The 20,826-nt window shown below is 38.8% G+C and overlaps 1 protein-coding gene across 2 annotated transcripts in view; it reads right to left on the bottom strand.

Annotated features, from left to right (window-relative positions):
* SI (sucrase-isomaltase) overlaps nt 1-20,826 on the bottom strand; it is a 53,204-nt gene that overhangs the window by 19,491 nt on the left and 12,887 nt on the right. For both annotated transcript variants that reach the window (XM_055724072.1, XM_005440160.4), the window contains 19 exons: nt 20,620-20,732; nt 19,689-19,814; nt 18,722-18,853; nt 18,423-18,542; nt 17,094-17,207; nt 14,542-14,626; nt 13,846-13,963; nt 13,265-13,436; nt 12,473-12,589; nt 11,756-11,910; nt 11,012-11,096; nt 9,652-9,708; nt 9,090-9,214; nt 8,609-8,697; nt 5,824-5,873; nt 4,272-4,442; nt 3,200-3,349; nt 1,411-1,620; nt 429-583 (listed from right to left, as the gene is read on the bottom strand). In XM_055724072.1, coding sequence (XP_055580047.1) covers nt 429-583; nt 1,411-1,620; nt 3,200-3,349; nt 4,272-4,442; nt 5,824-5,873; nt 8,609-8,697; nt 9,090-9,214; nt 9,652-9,708; nt 11,012-11,096; nt 11,756-11,910; nt 12,473-12,589; nt 13,265-13,436; nt 13,846-13,963; nt 14,542-14,626; nt 17,094-17,207; nt 18,423-18,542; nt 18,722-18,853; nt 19,689-19,814; nt 20,620-20,732 — 2,344 coding nt within the window. The remainder of the gene's footprint in view (nt 1-428; nt 584-1,410; nt 1,621-3,199; nt 3,350-4,271; nt 4,443-5,823; nt 5,874-8,608; nt 8,698-9,089; nt 9,215-9,651; nt 9,709-11,011; nt 11,097-11,755; nt 11,911-12,472; nt 12,590-13,264; nt 13,437-13,845; nt 13,964-14,541; nt 14,627-17,093; nt 17,208-18,422; nt 18,543-18,721; nt 18,854-19,688; nt 19,815-20,619; nt 20,733-20,826) is intronic.

The raw sequence follows: 20,826 nt of genomic DNA, 5'->3' as shown, positions 1-20,826 counted from the left end.
TCAGTGCTGTGGTCACACCTAAGGAAAATTTTAGGAAGTGTAGAAAATCATTGTATCTCTCAAAGACTTGGAAACTACACAAAACACTGCCTTTGGAGCTTTCTGTGTTCAACACTTCAAATGTTGCAGAAGGCTTTTTGCAAGTGTCAGACTATGAAGTGACAGCGGAGAAACCTTAGATAATTATGAGAAAAATTCGGACGTTGTTCATGTCAGCTTCTCCACCCTCCCCATGATCAGTGCTTGCATACAATGCAGTGGTGAAGCCACCTCCACTGAAGCAGCACCAGTCATTTCATGGGAAGGATGCAAAAGCCAGTCTTAAGGTATTTACAACATAGTTCACAAGAAAGTACATAGCACACAAGGTTTTACTTGAAAAGAGCTAACAAAGCCAAGTGAAATAAAACAAAGTGGCTATGGCTTACATGACTGTTCCTGTGCTTTTGCGCCAAACTTGTATACCAAATGGTTTTTTCTGAACTGATACTTCATAGAGTCGTTCCGTATCAGTGCTTGTTGGGGAGCTCGGGAGATTTAGTGGTACCGGAACCTCATATCGTGTGTTTTGATAATCATAAATCTGTGAAGTAATAATCAATTAATTTCAATGAATGAGTTGTTTGTATTCTTATCTATAGTGATAGAAAACTGAAACTGATAGAAAAATTGTTGAAAACATTTGCTGAGATGAATATTTTCTTTCAATATATATTATTCAACAAATTCTTTCACAATTTTTGGTTTGAGGGAAAAAAATCCCAAACCTTAAGGATTTATTTTGGATCAGGAATGGATTGTCTAAGTATTTATATGAATTTAAAGTATATACTTATATTTAAAATATAGGCGTATATGTATGTGTATGGCAAATATCCTTCTGATTCATGTTTTAGCAAGCTTTGAGGGATTCTTTTTTAAGCTTTCCATGTTCTGAAAGCTGACAGAAGTTAGTTCTTGATGCCTGAAAATTTTAAAGCATCACATTTATATCACTATTATTAGATGCACAGTAATAAATTATAATCTAAACAATTTTAGAAGTAGAATAATTAACGTAAACATAAGCTGTACCTTCATCATAAAGTTTATCTATAAATTCTATAATTAGATAAATTAACTTGTATGTTAATAACATGTCTTCAGTTCCAGTTTGTAGTTGACATTACACATATACAATGACATTATATCTTTGATTCATATAATTGCATTGTAAAACCAAGCACAAAATTCTAGGACAAAAAAAGATGCAAGATAAACTGCTTGGTTAGAAGGAGAAACATATTTAGGCAAGGGTGCTACTGTCTGTCATATAGAATTGACTATAAAAAGCCCGTGTAATTTCCATGAATAAGACTATTTTTAACAATGGGACATTACGTATACTTATAGATTCTGGAATGGCATTACCTTAAATTGCAGCATGTGGTTGAGATGATATTTCACCTCCAAGCGTAGTGTACTAATCGGTGTAGTGAAATTGTCATTGGCCCTGGTCCTGGCACTGTTTAAGGTGAGGCTGGCTGCCAAACCTGACGAGGTGTATTCTATTTTGTCTACAGAGTAAGCATTGCTGGAGTTGTAATAGCAGGGTGGAATATCCAAGCCTGATGTTACTTGCTGCAAACAGAAATACGTTACAGGTTAGTGAGCTACACTGCCCTGCTGTATTTTGTGTTGGTTATTAGCACAGAATCCAAAGCTCCCATTTTTATCAGATATCTGTCAAATGTATAATTTTGGGGAAAACTTAATGCAACTAGTGAACAATAAAGAAGTAACACCGAACCCATTGATCTCTACACTAAATCAGACATACTCAAACAATCCAGTGAAGGCTGTACAAATAGTTCAGTCAGGAAACTGAATCCTTGCACAGTGAAGGTGGATTTACTTTCCCTATATCTGTGATATTCACCTCAATCCCACAACATAGCTTCGTCTTGGCCTGTTGAAATTCCTAAAGCTTCCCCCCTTTAAATCTTATTACTCTCTGGTCTCTGGCTGCCTTCAAGGGGATGTGTCCAAAACCATTAGATATTCAGGTAACATCAGATGAGACCTTTCCATTGGTTTTATTCACATGTATTACCTTTAAAATATCCACTGAGAATTACATCCTATTTATCGAAGATCTCTTGACAACAAAATTACTTTCAGTTCCCTGCTACAGTGCAGCAGAAACACTCGGACTAGGTGCCCTGAGGTTAGATGAGCTGATGTAGGTTAATGCATTAGCCTCCCACCTCTGGATACTTACCATCAATCCTGCCTAGCTGTTCAGATGAAACCAGGCCTGCTCTGCACATCTTAATTGCTCATGAATATTCATTCAACTGCCGTCACCAAAATCAAAGCGCCTTTTCACTTAGTAAGTGTTCAAAACACACGCAAGTCCAGAACAGGACCAGAGTTCAATTGCACATGAAAAGTCATTTCCAAATGTCCAAAAGTACAGAAAATATTCCTAACTCACCTTAGCTGTAGCTGGCTCAAGAGAAGCTAGCAGAGAATTTGGGTCTTCATGCCTAAGAGATATGTCTAAGTCGCAAATTTTAGACTTAGAGGAGCGTGGAGTCTTTTCAGCTGGAGAGAGCTTCTATCAGTTCAACCTTGCCAAAGCATGCTGCTCCCATTTGGTTACGGCCACGGGAGAGTCATGAATGAATCCAGGTGGTAAAGAACTGCATGTTGGAGACTATGATTTGGAAATACCTCCTCAATATAGGTATAAACAATTGAGTTCACATACGAACCAAAACTTCTGGGGGCTTCAAGGATTTCCTCCCAAACTGAGGTCCAGAGGAATCTGATGCTTCTATGACCACGAGGGCGAAACAAAGGGGTTAAGCCCTTCAGGCCCACGGCGCCAGTGAAGCAGAAGAGGGAGCTGAAGATGCAGATATCTAGCCTACTCTATATTTTCATAACTAACATTATTTCTTTCCATCTTTCAAAAAGACCACATTTTTCCTTGATTTCTGGCATACTTTGGAAGAGCTTACACAGTTGCCAACTACCATGTATTGGTCAGGTAAATAAAACCTGCTAGCACCGGCCAGCTGATGTCTGTGCCTCATTTTCTCAGAGTCTGACAAATCTGCCAGACTACTTTTTACACTATAACAGCTATAAAGAGCAAGCTGTGATTCTGGAAATGTTTCTGTCTCATTAGTTTAGGGAAATTATTTTTGCTTACTTCCCAAGCACAGCCAAGTTGTTCACATTTTTCTTGTGTTGGGTCAGGACTGGGGTAACAATTAAACCTTTCATTGACACTCAGTTGTTGAGTCCATGTTATTGTGTAAGATTTTCCCAGTTCAAGCTGAAGTCCTGTTATATGAGCAACCTATAAATATTAAGAAATCAGCAGTTATTAAATCTCACATCACATCCATCTTTCCTTCAGTCAGCAGAGATGAGAGTCCTCAGGTGTAATACATTTTGCTACATGACAACTCAAAGAAACCCCTGTCCCGTAGGTTTTGATACAGTGTCACTTTTACAAACACACACAACTGATATTCTTGCAGATAAAAATCTGAAAAATCTAAAAAAGTTTTACTTCATCCCATAGCTTCCTTGGAAGCAAACAGAAATAAAGATAAAGGTACAGTTCCTTTGTGTTTTGAAATATGAATGCAAGAGGTAAGAAAAAATTAAAATATTTTGTTTCAGTAACTGAAATAACAGGTAACTCAGCTGCTTGTAATAATAAAAGAGGGTGTACAATGCAAGTTCAAAGCAATGTCAGCACTATCGTTAGTGTTGGAAACTACTTGTATGAAAGCTTCCCACTAGCAGCAGCACGTTTGCTTGCCTTGCACATAAATGCACTGTGTTGCTGCTTTCCTGTATTCATCCTGTGAAAAACTCTGTATAAGTGATAAAGGAGGTTTAAACATTGTGCTTGGTTTTGTTTTACAGATTAGTGCAAAAAGAAACATCTAAAACATAAGTATTTGTTTCCTTCCTCTAATATCAAACAAAATCACAAAGCTAGTCCTCCTCTTAAAAATTACATGTTGCAACATAAATAACTGCTTAACTATATTTTCTGTTGCACTGAGGGTCTGAGAGCAAAACTTAGATGAACTTTCTATGCAGTTGAGATTAATGCAATTGTACTTTTTTCTGTAATAAAATACACAATGTGTTTTGTTGAAACAACATTATTACTGAATACTGTCCTTTGCAACATATAAAATAAAGGTGATGCAATTTCAAAGATGTTTATCTCCCAAAGAAAGATGTTTCCTTTTAATGTTTACCTTTTCTAAAGGATAATAGGTGATATTAAGCAGAGAACTTTCCACAACATTTTTCTGAGATACAGTAACTGCTGTTATTTCCTGGAGCGCTCCCAGTATCTTGATTTCTTCAAATTTCAGATTGTTTGGATCAGTATAATTGCTGTTTATAGCATCCATTTGTAGAACATTCTGAAAAATAAGGCATTGATCACATTCTTATTAAAAAATCTACCTAAAATCCTCCTGATTTAACTTTTTCTAATTAGAACTTCTTACTGTAGCATAAGGTAAGCCAATACCTTGTTCATAATATTAATTATTGTTTGTTATTACAATAATACTTCTCCACCATGTATGTAATATGCTTCCTAGTTGTGTTTCATCTCCATATTTTTTTTTTTTTTGCTTGTTTTAGAAATAGCAAAAGTCTGACACATGTCTGCAACAAGGCAGATAACCTCTACTTGACTGGGATCTTGCCAGGTGCTAACAAGTGACGGTTCATATTCACTTTTCCTGATATAAAAATGCCAGTTCTAGTTCAATCACATTACTTACATTAAGAGTTCAAACAGTGGAAGTGTACCATGGCTGTCACATATGCCAGTGTATAACTTCCTTATTACTCTTATTATATTTCCTTATACTTCTTAAATTTCTTCCTTATTAATTTTTAATTCAACATCATTACAGTCAGCTGACGATTTGGCTACAAGGGTTCCAAACTCCAACAGTAACTGAGGTTTCTTATCTGTATATGAATATATGATTACATATGATTACAAAAAAACCCACAAAACCTAATGTGTGTGCTTCCGATTTTTATTCCTTTGCTTTCACTCCCACGTTCCTACACATTCTCTCTCAGTTCCTGCCCTGCTGTTTCACCATGGCAAAGGAAATTAGCAGACATTATTATTGTTGTACTAAAAATATGATATTATTTTTCTTGGAAACCTTGTCATAGGATAGCTCTGGTTAATATTGAACAGGAATGCTATCTGGACTCCAGCTTGACATAAATTCACTTTGCCAAAGCACTTTAAAAAAAAATTAAAAAGTAAACAGTCATGAAGTAGATTTGTTGGGTTCAGACTAGGCATAGATTTTCATCACTCTTTGGAAGCATTTAGCTATATTTTTGTAGCATACAAAGATTTTTTCAAATTCTCAGTATTTTGAGTATCACAAACATTACATTCACCTCCTCTCTGACTCGGTTTTAACTGCCACTGATGTTTTATAGCTGTCTTGCTCAATAAACATTGCTCCTGAGTTTGTTATGTGAAAGGAAACAGGACAACAGGACACTTATATTAACTAGGAGGTTAAGAACAGGTGTTCTTCAGACACTTATATTAACTAGGAGAAGAAAAGACAAACACCAGATTTTCACTTCTGTTAAATTACTGTAATTTGAACATGACTCCGCTTTGACTTTGCAGTCAAATATATTGCTTCGTAGCAAATCTTTTAGGAGAATAAGGAGGGACAAAAGAATGTTCTTTTGAAGATATGATTGATAAAAATAATAAATCAAAATATGATTGTTAGAAATAAAAAAACTTACATTGGAAACTGTAAACTTGTAGTAAATGTAGGCTTTACTCTCAACTGTACCTAAAAGGTAAAGAAAGAAGTTACACTTGCAGTGCAGAAGCAGCATTAAAAACAGGATGTGCCACTGCTGGGCACCAATAAATTGTTAATTATTATCATTAATGCATTCAGAGACTTCACGGAACATCTCAAATTTTTACTAATGTTTCTTTGAGGAACTGAAATTTCTGTTTTTTCCATAGCCCAGTCTCCCAGGAGACCTATCTCTCCAACTTTTTCAATTTTTTTTTTAAATCAGCTCTTCTAAAACGTGCAAATTTTTACTGTTATTTTTTCTTATCTTCTCTTACATATGGATGTATGGCTTAAAGTTAATCCTTTAAAATACCCTAAATAAGCACTTTTCATGCAAAAATGACAACAATATTAATAATCTTTGCTACAGAACCATAAGAGAGGAAATAACATGCATCTGGGGAGAAGAAATACAAAAGTTGAGTCAATCTAACATTTTTTCCCATGTACAAAAAGAAAAATACTGTCATTGCAAGCAAATTGTAAAGTTTCCCTGAAAAGACTGCAACCTATACGTTTTGAACAGGAAATAAAATCACAAGATGTTTTATTGTTTTGTTTCTTAACAGAAGTGAGTACAATGATATAGCTTCATTATTTTAGGCCTTGACAAAGGAGTGCATATAGCTGTCACCCATACGTATTGCAACCACCCAAGGCCTTCAAAATTTATGGCAGCAATAATCAGCTGAATCACAGCTCTGTTTCTTAAAAGCATCCCTAACATCCATAAAATTTAGAAAAAGTAAAGGCTTGAAAGTTTTTCTGGAAGATATGTTTGGTGTAATTCAAAGACCAGAAGAGAGTTCGACAGTTGGATGCATGGTGTGGAGGACAAGGTAGCTATGCAATTAGGAAAGGTGGAGGCAATTTTGAACACCAAAAGTTGTTTGCTTTTGTGGAAGTTGTGGCAGAGACCTGGCCCCTGCCCAAGTGAAACAAATAGATTGTGACCAAGGATAAAGGCAGCTTTTAGGAACTGGAGGATAAGCCAGAGAAACTGGACACTTTGGTATCTAGAAGAGGTGATTAGCTGTATTAGAAGACAGAGGTAAGAACGCACTAATTCAGATACCGGTCTGTGGACCTGCATGGCTAGACAAAATATGTCCATAAACAACTGCCTGAAGGATTTGGACCTAACTGTCAAGATCATATATTAATCTTGTGCAAAATATGGTAGCATTATTTATTTTTACCTCAATCGTAATACCACTCTGACTTCATTCTCATCTGTCCATTCTTAAGGTTGCAGTTTTTCCTGTTTTCTAACCTACATTCTGTTCCAGTGTAGCTAAAGAAAGCTCTGACGCTTTTGCCACTGACAGCAGTCTACAGATACGGTAGGACATGAATCAGAGATCAGGTCTACTTGAAATGTAACGATAGAAGCTGGCATACGCCATAAACCAAAGTCCTTAGCTCTGAACGTTATGGCTCACTGCAAATAAAACAATAACATCTGCAAAATACAAGCCCTTAAATCATTTTAACGCAAGCTTGAGTATTTGGTAGAAGTTCTTCCAAAAATCATTTCAGAATAACCCTTTGAACGGCTTGCTGACTTTCAGAAACACACGTAAGGAGGACAAAGGCTAGTAAAGCAGCCTAAAGGATTTAAAGTTCCCCAAATACTTTTAGTTTAATGGAAACAGGGTGCCTAACTAAAGCTTCAGAAACCTCACAGAAAATCCCACAGTTCAAGATACTTCATCTTTCAAAACTTCCTTCATCTCAAGATTAAAATAAACAATGTATCTATGGATATATAATGGAAAGGTTCTTTCCATTGCTCTAGAACAAACTCTGCTTTCCTTAGTCATACATGTATTCCAAAATTATTAACTTTACAGAATGCCTGAACAACCTTAACCTTATATTAAGGTTTGTGTTGTGGTTGTTTTGTTGTTATTGTTAGCTTTGGGGTTTTGGTTTGGTTTGGTTTGGTTGTTTTTCTTTTTTTAATTTTAACTTCAGTTGAACAGTGCCTTTAATCTTACCCTAAGCAAAAGAGGTACGTGGTGATATAAATTGTTTGACAGAAAAAACTGGTGAGGTAAGTAGTATCGATGCCAGTTTGTTGCAAGAGATGAGGTTGACAGGCCTGGGCATAATCATAGGGACTGTCCCAGGGGAAACAAGTTCTCCAGAAGCTTTGCTAACAGCGAGGTTGGCAATGTGACAAATGTATCCCATACGCGCTTACTCACGTGCTCGTGCACCAGAATGCTGTGGAAACCCACATGGCATAAAAAATGTTGGCTCCAATATCATATGTTTGACTTAACAACATTCCTACTGTTTTCACGAGCAATTTCGATAAACCCAGAGAGTTAATAACAGGGCTAGTTATTCCTCTTCTACCAATTCTTAGTATCAATCACCAACCATGTGCATTCTTGCACCCAAGGCAACCAATTTGGGTATGTGTAACAGAATATATATCAGTCTTGACAGCATGGTTGACAGTCAGCGCACTAACATACCAAACCTTTGCAGCTTTAAGGCTATAATGAAACCTGATCAAGAAAAACCTCTAAGTTAAAATCACTACAGATTTCCACCTAAAAGCGATGAAAACCAACTGACATACAAGCAAGTATTAGTATCACATTACAACAATGCCGCCTTCTTGCTCCGTGAGAGCGGCAGGAAGAGCAACACTTGTACGTATTGATGCTTTGCTAACCCTGCTTATTTCAGTACTGGTAACTGCGCACCTGTAGATTCTCCATCATCCCAGAACAAGTCCCCAGAAGCTGCACTGTTGTCATCCAGGGCAATTATCAGTCCCATGGGATTCTTGCGGCTGTGGAAAGAGAGACTTTCCGTCTGACACGTGTAACAACTACCGAAGCAGGCCCACTAAAGCCTTCCTCTTCATGGTAAGAACGTGACACTCAACAGGGTTGCAATACTCTGAGAATTGCCTTAGATGTGCCCTTGGTTGCCTTTCATTTTCATGCAAACAGAGGAAAATACATGGCAAATTTACAACACGCTATGCAAATAAACCTGTGATTAATCACTGAACCTGTAATGTAAGCAGTTGGGGAAGTGAGGTGTGGCTCACAGTTATTCCCAGACTTCTTCAAGGTGAAAATGTTAAATACAAGGGGCTGCTACTGATTTGGAACGTGAAAGTCCTCAGCCCGGTCTTGAAAAAAAGCCACCATAAAAGCATCCCCTTTTGAAGCTTACCTTGCAACTGTTGTGTTAGCTGGTTGTTGAGTAGGGTAAATATAGCCACCTCTCAGGTGGAGTCCCAGTTTGTCGGCTGGCAGGAACATACTGGTCCATTGTTTTCTCATTGGGATTTTTGCCCCCTTATTGACAGGGATGTAAAAGGGAACGGGCATGTTGCATTACTCACTTTTGTCCTTTTTCACCAATCAAACTTATTACCACAGTAGCGGGAAACTTATTTGTGGAAAAGAGATTTGTAACTTATACTTTTATTATTAATTACTAGAATTATAATTTACCACTTTTGTGTAGCATAATTGCAATTATTCTATTTCATTTGATTTCAAATATGGTCTTTGTTAAAGTTTCCACTCAATCTGTCTTCCCATCTCCTGTGCTTTATTCCATAGCTGTGTCCGCTCTTGCTTCAGGCACTTACCCCACCACCCTTCACCCCTGGCCTCGCTGTTTCCTTCCTGTGGGCTTTACTTTAGGTCTCTGTCACCAGAGCAAGCTGGAAAGTTCATCACAGAGCCATTTAGAAAATCCCCCCAAAGTATCCTATGCATTTACATACCTTATCATACTCATACCACACAGCATCAGGAATATATGCTTGAATTCTGTCCACACCCTGAAAGGTGAACAAAGAATCAATGTCCATATTTGAAGACAATCTGTTCCAAGAAACTGAATTTTCCAGTAAAATTCACACTTTAAAGATAATTGATACTCCCCCTCTTTGCTGCTTTCTTTCATGGTTTTCATGAGGATGCTGACAGAAAGGAAGAGAACAACCCAAACACAATTCCTGCAAAGCTACTGGGAGACAACTGAATCCCCACTCCACAATGTGGCAGCTCGTTGTACGCAGCCAAGAGTCAGAAGGCAGTGCTTCAAATCCACTGGCTCAGATCGTGGCCTCAAGTATCTTCTTGATTTTCAAATTTTTCCTGGCTGGCATCTTCCAGATTCTTACTTTCTTTTGATGTATTTAACAAGTGTTTTGTGTTTCTCCATGGCATGTGTTGCTGGCATGAACTATTATTTACATGATTCTGCCACAGAATAAGCCATGATCTACCTGCTTTCTTGTTGCACCACAGACAAGCTGAAACGCAGCAAGAGAAGCCAATTCTGAAGAAAATCCAGAGATGGTACACAGGTGAAGTGAATCACAATATCGGACTACATGACCCTGACTCCCAAGGGGACTGGAAAATACCAGTGGGATTTAATAGCACAAAGGGCAAGATTTTCCATTTCAACCCTGATAAAAATATTCTGTGGGCTCTCCCACTGGAAGCAATCAAGGAAAGGAGGGGGGAAAACCCAATCAAACCCTAGGCTTCTTAGAAATCCATCTTCAGCCACAAGCCAGTAATGTGGGGAACCCATGCAAAAATAAATATGATCTAAGGATCTAACAACAACATCATCAACAAAAGATATTTGCACTGGAGATAGATCTGTGTTGATGCTAATTAACAAGGCCCTCTGCAATTGCTTTGCCAATAGAGCTGACAGGTCTGGTCAAGACAGAAACATCCTGACAAGAACGGGGCCAGAGCAGATTTCCTGGGAGCCGCAGGGAAACGGCAGAGCCTGCTTCTGCACCTCAGCACATTCAGCATAAAAAAGCAGCAGTGGGTCGGGGGTGTGTGTGTGTGATTTCAGCAGGAAACACATGCATAGGAGAGGAGCTATAACCTCCAGCCGGAATAATAGAATTGTCACAAGGCTGAACAGCAAAGCCTCAGAAGTGGAAGGTGGTGTCTAATCAGAGCAATAAAGGAGTGACAGGAATGGTGTCACCTGGGCATTTCAGGCTGCACTTCCCTGCCAGAGAAAAGAGTTGGAAATGGTGTCTCAGCGTGTCCCTGCACCCCCCCCCCCCCCAAGGGTTATGAGATAGGTACTCAACCAGCCAAACCTACCGGGTCAAGTACAGGGGAAATAAGCAGCCCAGGACCCCACAGGAACTGCCTGTCAACACTCCACGTCACTTCATCGGAGTAGAACCTGAGCAAGTGTGAAGGATATAGCAGTAAACTGGTTAGTTTAGGAACTACACCATCACCAGCAATCCCAATATTTCAGGGTACGGGTTCTCTAGAAACACGATTGAAGAGTGTCATCTCTCATCTCAAAAGTCCCCTTTTTTTTTTTTTCTCTCCTATGTTGTTTTTTTTTGTTAAATGTGAGGCAACCTGAAGAAGGTAAGGTCTTACTAGTTTAGGTAGCGTTCTCTACATGTGTCTGAAAGTGTAGGTGTGCATGTGCTCTTAACACAGTTTATTCAAGAGTTTCCAGGCAAGGAAGCATATATTCTTACATAAATATATATATATATACACACACACAGAGGATGATTCTTACACACACACACACATATATATGATGATGGTGGAGAATAATTTGATTAGCTGACAATAACATCTCATAGCAACTCTTAAGAGTGACTGACAATAATATATGCGTACATGCAGAAATTACAGATGGTTTCTGATTGCTCTTCTGATTGCTCCAAAATGGTATTTCATGAATTGAGAAGTTGTCTATATATATTCCAACGTACATTTCCACAGACTACATCAGTGTTTAGAAAGCCCCTAACAACATTCAAGTGTCTGATTTTTTTGTTCCTCATAAAACTCACCAAAGGCAATGACTAAACTTACTCATGCAAAACCGGCCGCACAACTGTATCTCCTTGAGTATGAGCTTTATAGAAGAGTGTATACAGGTAGGGCAGCAAAGTGTAGCGAATGTTCAAGTAATGCTTGGAGCTTTTCACCAAGATGGAATCAGGTCCAAACACAGCTGGATCCTGAGGCTGAAAAGAAATATCAGATAATAATAATAATAATTATTATTTTCACCATGCAGAAACCGCTCTGCCAAACATGGGAAAAGTGGCTGCATTTTCAGAGAGGCTGAAATTCAGTGGTGGACATCTGTGTGGTGTTGGCCTTTCAGAGGTGTGACCTGAGGTCCTGCTCCTCCAGGCTCACCATATGTTGCACTCCACATCCCTCCTTGCCCATCTTCAAGGAGAGTGCATCAGGGTCAGCCTGGGTTTCATCCTGGCATGCAGTCAGGTGCATGTTAAAGGGCTGCCAGGAGTCAGTCTGGTGGGTCACATAACAGTTAGTATTTGCCCTTAGTGGTATGCACAACCAATGGTGATGAAACTGTTGGCAAAAATGTGTAGTCTGAATTAACCCTTATGGAGCCTAACCTCTCAAATCTAAGATTTCATAAAGAGAGCTTAAAGTTCTGCTGTTTTCAAACTGGTCATCTGTATAACTGTCAGTGACAGTAATGACTATTAGTGATACTAGTAAAGGCAATATGGTAGTGTAACAAAACATGTGGTAAGAGAAAGCACAACTTACTATGAGATCTTTAGAGTTGTGATTCCTGGAGAATGGGTAAAATGCTCCTACTTGCATCCATCTTCTACAAAGTTCTTCTGTGGTGTGGTCAAAGAAACCACAAATATCTGCTCCAACCTTTAAATAAAAACAGAATGTGTTGTATGTACAGTATGCTGCACCTCTAATCTGTACATAAAACTTCTCGTTTTCAGATATACATTAATTCAAACTTAATTGCTAGCCAGAGTGACTGAGCCATTCAACATATTTGTACCTCTTTTCTTTCAAATTTAGCTATGTTGTACAAAAAATTATACCGAGTAGTAACTAACACTGCTCATTGTTCTATTATTCCAAACCTTTACCTTCCTGTTTGATGCCAATATGCCTACATTAGGAAAAAAGCTCCAGAGTCATACAAATTTAAATCATGGAAAGGAGATTGGCTATTTCCCTTATAAACAGATGCCTCTATTTAATCAGAAAAGGTAAGAAAAACAGCAAGTGCTTCTTATCTATCACTAGTGTTTAAAAATTACTAGAAGTAACAGGTAATTTGGGATATATAAGATAATATGTTACCCATATTTATCTCACCATACAGACACAGCAATCAAAATAAGTGGCCTAAACTCAAAATCAATGATTAGGGAAAAAAAGTCTAAATCAAATTCCTAAAGGGGATTAATCTGGAGTTGAAAATATAAGATGGTTATCTAGATAGCACTTGATTAGATAATTTGTTATCACAGAGATGGAGATACTGTTCATCCATATATTTTGAAAGGATGTCACAAAGTAATGTGATACATAGGGAATTCCAAAGAGGTTGAAGTCCAGCATTCCAGGTATCGCCCACTTTATGTGATCCCATGTTGCTGCATTATCTCCCAGCCAGTGTCCTGTGTGCTTTCCTGATCCAGCAAAAGTAGACCGTGAAATAAGGAAGCTTCGTTTTCCAGGAAACAGTGTATTGATGACTCTTGAAAGGAAATAAGACTGGAATTATGTAAACTGAAAAAGACAATTTGGACATCAATGTTTTTTTATACGGCAGATTTACACTGACTGATTTACAATAATTACTCGTACCAGATATGTGAACTCCTTTACAGTTAAGCAGGTGTATTTTAGCGAAGTTCAATACATTAATGTTAAATAATCCTTCCATACAGATTTTACAAGCAATATGTAGCTTTTAAAAGCAACATGTGGCTTTTACTATCAGCTTTAGTTAGTAGATTTTGCCTTAGCTGCATTGTCTTAAATATAATACAGTGTTTTCTAGGAACTGGTTCCCTTTAGAAGTGAAGTCTCTTGCTGTTTTTCAAAACGCAGGCCATGCACTGTTCTGAAACCTTTTTGTAAAGATTTTAGGATACATTCCTTACTTCTGTGTTGATATGGCCATGGAATATCCATAAAGATTGTGGACATCATAATGTTTCCCCCACTTCTGTACTGCATCCATACAAAGTGTCTTAGAAAACATGAGATTATCAAGAATACCTTCAATAAAGGAAGACAAATATAATTTTTAAGGTACATTTTCAGTATGAATATTTCCAATCTTTTCTTTAATGCACATTCATGACATTCAAGCCCTTTTCTGTTTGCACTAAGGCCAGTATTACTACTGTAAAAACAAAATGTTATTCTTGGCTGCTGGTTTGATTTGTCTGTGACCTTTTCCACCCATACAAAGAACAACTGAGACCTACATTCTACAATTGTGAATCATCATCTGAGAACATGTTGGCAATGGTTACATAAACCTACTATTTAATACAAACTGTGAGTTCCATTTTAGCTCTGCCTACATCTCAAAAAGTACTGATAGTGAAAGAAGATCATTATATTATCCGACATAATTAAGGCAAGGACAATATTAAGTAATACTTTGAAAATGGAACAAAGCCAGTTATATGAACTACAGCTTCAGTATATTGGTGTTTTCTATCACTAGTAATGTTCAAACCTCACCCGTAAGAATGAAACTAAAATCACTTTACATCCTTGTAGCCAATTGCACAGTAATTCATACATTTTTTGATATTTTGCTTTCTAATTAAAGTAAATGGACTTACGGGGAGTGAAAGGAGGATAGTTTAAGTCATTCTGCGCACAACCATTTTTTGAGCCTTTAACAAAGTTGGCTACTTCATTCATATCCTGAAAAGGTAAGACACAGAATGTAAAATTTTTTCCTCAAGTACATTTTCTTAACAAAGTCTTACATTCTATTCTCTTAGCCTTTAATGAATAATTACTTAGAACTAGTACCATACAACTAGGCAAGAATAATATAACTCAGATAGTGACCTGGTTCATTCCTGTATTAACATAGCTCTCTGTTGGACAGACTTCTATATGCAGGCGAACATTATGTCGCAAGAGCTACATCTTATCCCTCCACCGAAAGAAACTGCAAGAGATGCTTATGTATACGTTGTCCCTGCCTATGACCTACTCCACACATCTCTCAAGGCAATATCTTTGGTATGGAGGGCTTGTTTAGAGAGAAATGCTGAACCAGTAAATGTACATTGATGCTTCCTCTCAAAATACACAAGATACCTAGATATTCTTAAACATCTCTTTTATAATACTTTCCAAGCCATTATACTTTCAAACTTTGCTGCCTCCTTCCATGAATATTTTATTTGGCAATTCTGTCAGTGTATTTCTACGTGCATCCCTGAATATGCTACAGGAAAAGCATGTATGGAAGAAGAGAGCAAATTCATCATGGAGGCACCACAGTCTAGTGACCAATTTGCTTCACTCAAAGTACTTGCTCTCCGTAAAGAGCGCTGTGCAGTCTTAACACTTAATAGCTTGACTTGATGGAACACAGAATCAGCAAAAATAAGTGAGAAAAATTCATTTTATCAAATTGTATTGGGTTTGCACGGCCAGTGTTTGGTGCCGGGTGTGAAGGTGCCTGTAAAGCTGTCCCCGTGCCCGGTGGAGCCCGTGCCAGCCAGTGCCACCGGGCCCAGCACTGCCCATGGCCCAGCCCGGCCACAATGGGGGTAATGTGCGGGGGTTTTCTCCCTTCTGAAGTACAACTGCAGCGGGGGAGAGGAGTGAGGGTATGTGACAGCAGCAGCCCTGCGGGCACCAGGGCAGCACAGGAGGAGGCGGGGAGGCTCCAGGCATAGAGCAGAGATGCCCCCCCAGCCCGTGGCGAAGCCTCTGGCTGGGCAGGCTGTGCCCCCAGCCCATGGAGCCCATAGGGGAGCAGATCCCCCCCCCACAGCCCAGGGAAAGGCCCAAGCTGGGGCAGGGGGTGCCTGCTGGGGCAGGACTGGAGGCAGGCTGGGGACCCCGAAGGGACCCCTCGTGGCGGGCTGTGCCCGAGGGGTGCCCCCATGGGGGGAGCCCATGCCAGGGCAGGGCAGAGTGGGAGCAGAAAGGAGCAGCAGAGGCAGTATGTGATGGACTGACCATAACCGCCATTCCCCATCCCTGGTACTGCTGGCAGGGAGCAGGGAGGGAAATCAGGAGTGAGGTTGAGCCTCGGAAGAAGGGAGGGGTGGGGGGAAGGTTTTTTGCGAATTGCTTTATTTCTTACTGCCCTACTCTGATTCAATTGGTAATAAATGAAATATTTTTTTTTCCCCAAATCAAGTCCATTTTGCCTGTGATGGTAACTGCTGAGAGAGCTCCCTGTCCTCACCCCAGCCCATGAGCCCTTCGTTATATTTCCTCTGCCCTGCCCAGCTGAGGAGGGGACCGGCAGAGCAGCTCTGGTGGGCACACGTGTCCAGCCAGGGTCAACCCACCACACACACAGCAGCTGAAGGGCTGTATTTTGCCACAAAGATTAATTTAAAATGGTTACAGCTTTTTAAAATGCTTGGCAAAATATTCAGCAGATTCTTGTCTTCTTTCAAAATATTTATTTATTTTTAAATAAAAGGAAGTAGGAAAATGACAAAAAGAATAAAGGGAAGAAGGCACTGAGACAGGGATTGAGAAGTTTAAGTACAGATTTCCTTCAGACACCTTCTTTAAGAAGCTTCATTGCAGTATATTCCTTAAAAAAACTAATCTGGTCAGCCAAAATGGTTCTTAATTTCATCTGATTCCCATGAATTGTATGTGAAATCTGCTTTGCAAGACTGTATTTTAGCCCTTTTGTGGGAGAACCTGTCTAGAGAGCCTGGTTTTTCCAAATCCTTATCTGGAACAGCAACTGGAGATTCACTAACCAGAAAATCCATGAGCTACTTGGAGCTCATAAATATATATTTTACACTATATTCAGAGCCTGTTTAGCACACATTCACTGAGCAGGTATGCAGGTCTGCAAATATTACCATTCTGAGTACAGGAGTGTGCTAGCATTTGCCATTAGCAATGGTTCATCAATTGAAGCATTTTAAAGTGTCACTGAAGATTCAAAAAACAGTACACTGATCATTTAAATGCCATGATTAATGATTCAAATTAAAATTTAAAATTAAAATTTGAATTGCAAATTCAACACCAGAAGACATACACATACTGCACTGATTTCAGGTTCATAATAGTAAACATCCCTTTCAAATTCAATGCAAATTGAATTTGATAAACATCAATGCTTGTCTATTTTTAAAAATAAAAATAAAAATGAAAGTTCTGAATTACTTACAATCCAGATCCCATCGTATGGCACTATGCTATAAAACAGTTTGCATTCTTCCACCCACCAGCTAGTGCAGTCTGGGTTGGTGAAGTCTGGGAACACAGTTTCCCCTGGCCACACCTGAAATATGAAAAGGGAAATAATTAATTTAACTTTTAATGATATTTATAAGAGTTTATAGAATCATAGAACAGACCAGGTTGGAAGGGACATTGACAGATCATCTGGTCCCACCTTTCTTGGCAAAGGGACTGGGATGAGATCATTAGTATCCTGTCCAATTGCAAGTTGAAAACCTCCAGTAATGGGGACTCTACCATGTCCCTGGGGAGGTTGTTCCAGTGATCAGTTGTTCTCAAGTGTGAAAAATTTCTGGTGCAACTTGCACCCGTTATCCCTCCTATTCCCCATGGGGCTCCTTGTGAAGAGACAGCCTTTGCTCTCTCTGTAGCTGATTTTCAAGGACTGGAACACTGTGATGAAGTAACCCCTGAGCCTTCCCTTCTCTAGGGAAGAAAGACCCAATTCCATCCAGTCTTTCCTAGTAGAGCAGGTTCTCCACCCCTTTGATCACCTTCATGACCCTCCTTTGGATCATCTCCAGTCTGTCTGCATGTTTTTTGAATTACTGGGGCCAGAACTGGACATAGCTCTCAGGTGCAGCCTGAAAAGGATTGAGTAGAGTGGGATGATCACATCACCATCATTGCTAGTAATGCCACCGTGGGTGAAGCCCAGAGTCCAATTTGCCTTTGTTGCTGCAGTGGCAAACTGCTGACTCCTGTTCAGCCTGTTGTCCAGCAGGACCCCGTAGTTAGCCATCATGGCCAGTCTCCATACAGAGCTCCGATGAAGACTTTTGAACAACAAACTGCTAAAGTGACAATAGCTTGCATGCAGAAAGAAAGCAGGAAGAATATGAGTTTCTTAACTTTGAGGTTTTCAGTTACTTTTAAGTCATACAAGAAACTATACACACCAGAAAAAATTCTCAACAGAATTTAAAATCATAAATTAAAAGGATAATGTGGGAACTGGCTTTTCAGTCACTACTGAAAATAAATAGGAGCTGGCTGATGAATTGTCCCTTGAGCCTTCAAACTACCTGAGTTTTCCTTTTTGTTTAACGTAAAAAATTGCTAAAAAATAAAATAATCAAGAAAGGTTGAGAAGTATCATATCTTTAGTGAGTCCTTATAAACTTAGTTCTCACTGGCAGGGAATTTTACTGAAAGAAGAAACTTAGAAAATTACACTTCAAGAGGAGCTCTCTGACCTAAAGTAAACCATAACAGTGACAACAGATCAAGTTCAAATGCATAAAAATTCAATTACCTCCCCAAGTAATGCTGTTACTCCATTCGATTCATTAACCCAGACTTTTTTACTCTCTCCTCTGACATAGCTTTCATATGAACTACCGTTCACTAGATTTTTTATGCTAATAGCAGGATCCTAAAAAAAAATAAATTGGAAAACAAAGAATAAGAAACCAGGATACACTCCATCAATTATTAAAGGCCACTAGAATGTTAGGCAATAAATGTAATAATTATGTAGAATAAGCAGAGTATAATAATCAATAGTTATAATGATAGTATTTACAAGGGAAAAAGAAATAGTGAAATGCTTACCAATATGATAATATATTTTTGTCCATAGTCATGCATATAAGATGCAAAATAAGGGAGATCTTGAAACTTCACTTTGTCATATGTAAAATCTTTCTTTTCCTCCATATAGTCAATATCAGTGATCTGAGCATCCTGAAAGAGAAGTGAGTTCAACTTTAAAATTAGAAGCGATATGTAAAGATTTTGTATATTAGTTCCATACAACTTCTGCTGACAATTCCTGTTTATCTTATAGTGAATGTACTGCTGGGACTTTACAGCAACCTGGCAGAAAGTATGCTGTCAGGAGCACTTGCAAACAATGTGCACCTCATCACGTACTTACAGCCCTAATTAATGGTACTGACACGTCTTTTGTCCTATAAAGAGCTGCATTTAACATTAACATGATTTAAATTAATGTGTATATTGGCATCCTTTCAAATAACCCCTGGATGCGTGGCTATTTCATTGCAATTGCCTGACTTCAACATCTATCCCCTTAAATCCTACTCAACTCTTGGTTTACCATTACAGTATTTTTATTCTATTTGAACCAAACCATCAGGCTAATCTAATCTGAAATCTAATTTTTAAAGTTTATTATACTTTACCTTTGGATGTCAATTAAGAGTAACATATGGTTCCCTAAATTTTCACAAGAGAATTAAAAAAAAAAATTCACGGATTAGGTAATATGAGAAGATAAATCAATACAGATGAAAAGTATAACTGAAGAAATGTCAAAGTGCTCAAATAAAACTTACTGTAATTAAGTCCCACCACGTCCCACATTCTGATAATGGGTCTACTGTTAAAATGCACAAAAACCTTTGACACCAGAAGCCTATATATTGGAAATTTGCTAATTTAAATTGATGTGAAATGATCCAGTTGCAGAACACAATGTTCAGGATCTCCTGGTCATTCCTCCTGCAGAAGTCTGCCTTCACAGCGTTGCTTTTTCCTCCTCAGACCCCATACTTACATAAGGGAGCCCAATCGCCCTGTTCCTCTCCACAACTCGCTTCACCTCATCCAGAGACCCATAACCGAAGCGGCTGAGCTGGAAGCCCAGGCTCCAGTAGGATGGCAATGCTGGCAGTCCCACAAGCTGCAAGTTGAGAGCAAAAATCCCATACATCATCAGTGCATACTGTGTGTCACCTTGGTGCCCGTTCCTAGATCCCTACTCCTCAAATCTATTTGAATAATATACGCTAAGCTTGAGTATGTGAAATGAGCAGATCACTCCCAAATGATATATTTTTCTATGGCTTTTGTCGGTTTATTTTAAGAAATACAAATATTTTGGAACACTGCCCATTCTTTAAAATGTCACTGAAACATAAGTGGATCTCAAGAAGTACAAAAGATATCAGCAATATCTTATGACCTTAAAATCATGACATACCTGTAAGCACATTGTCTAGCCTATAATACTACCACGGGAAGAGGAATTTGTCCTTATAACAAGAGAGCCCCAGCAAACAAGTTATTACATGTAGAACATCTCTAGCTCCAGTGTCTGCTGCACATCAGTCAAGCCATACAGACTGAAGAATTTAGCAGCTACAGACTCGAGCCTTGAGCTACTGCATGGTGTCTGCTCCAGCATAGCTAGTACAAGTAGTACTTAAGTTTCAGCTGCCTGTAACAGGGCAGCTAAAAATATCTACACCCCACCTTAACCCCAGCTACCTATTACTAATGACAGCAGTCACATTGGGGACATACTAACAGTTATTCTTAGTTAAATATATATTGAGACATATTTTCAGTTAATAGGTAACATAGAGAAGGCTTCCTGTTGTATAAGGGGGAGGGGGGAGGGGGGAGGGGAGGGGCTGGGGATCACCAATAAATCCCAAGCACTTTAAAAAGTCTGTTCAACACATCACGTCTCTAGCTGAAGGTACCTTCACATACTCCTGGACTACTTGCTCTGGAGTGTTCCCCAAGAAGATATAGAAATCAAGGATCCCACCAATGGTTCTGTAGGTCACTGCTGGAGTGGGCTGCACTGCAAACTCTGACAGACAAGAGTGCACAAAGCCAATTTTGAATAACAGCTAAATCTAAAATAACTGAAATATTCTAAATGATGATTATAAGTTTTACTTATA

This window comes from Falco cherrug, chromosome 11, assembly GCF_023634085.1.
Source record: "Falco cherrug isolate bFalChe1 chromosome 11, bFalChe1.pri, whole genome shotgun sequence".
Classification (NCBI taxonomy): domain Eukaryota; kingdom Metazoa; phylum Chordata; class Aves; order Falconiformes; family Falconidae; genus Falco; species Falco cherrug.
This window is presented reverse-complemented; position numbering and strand designations above follow the sequence as displayed.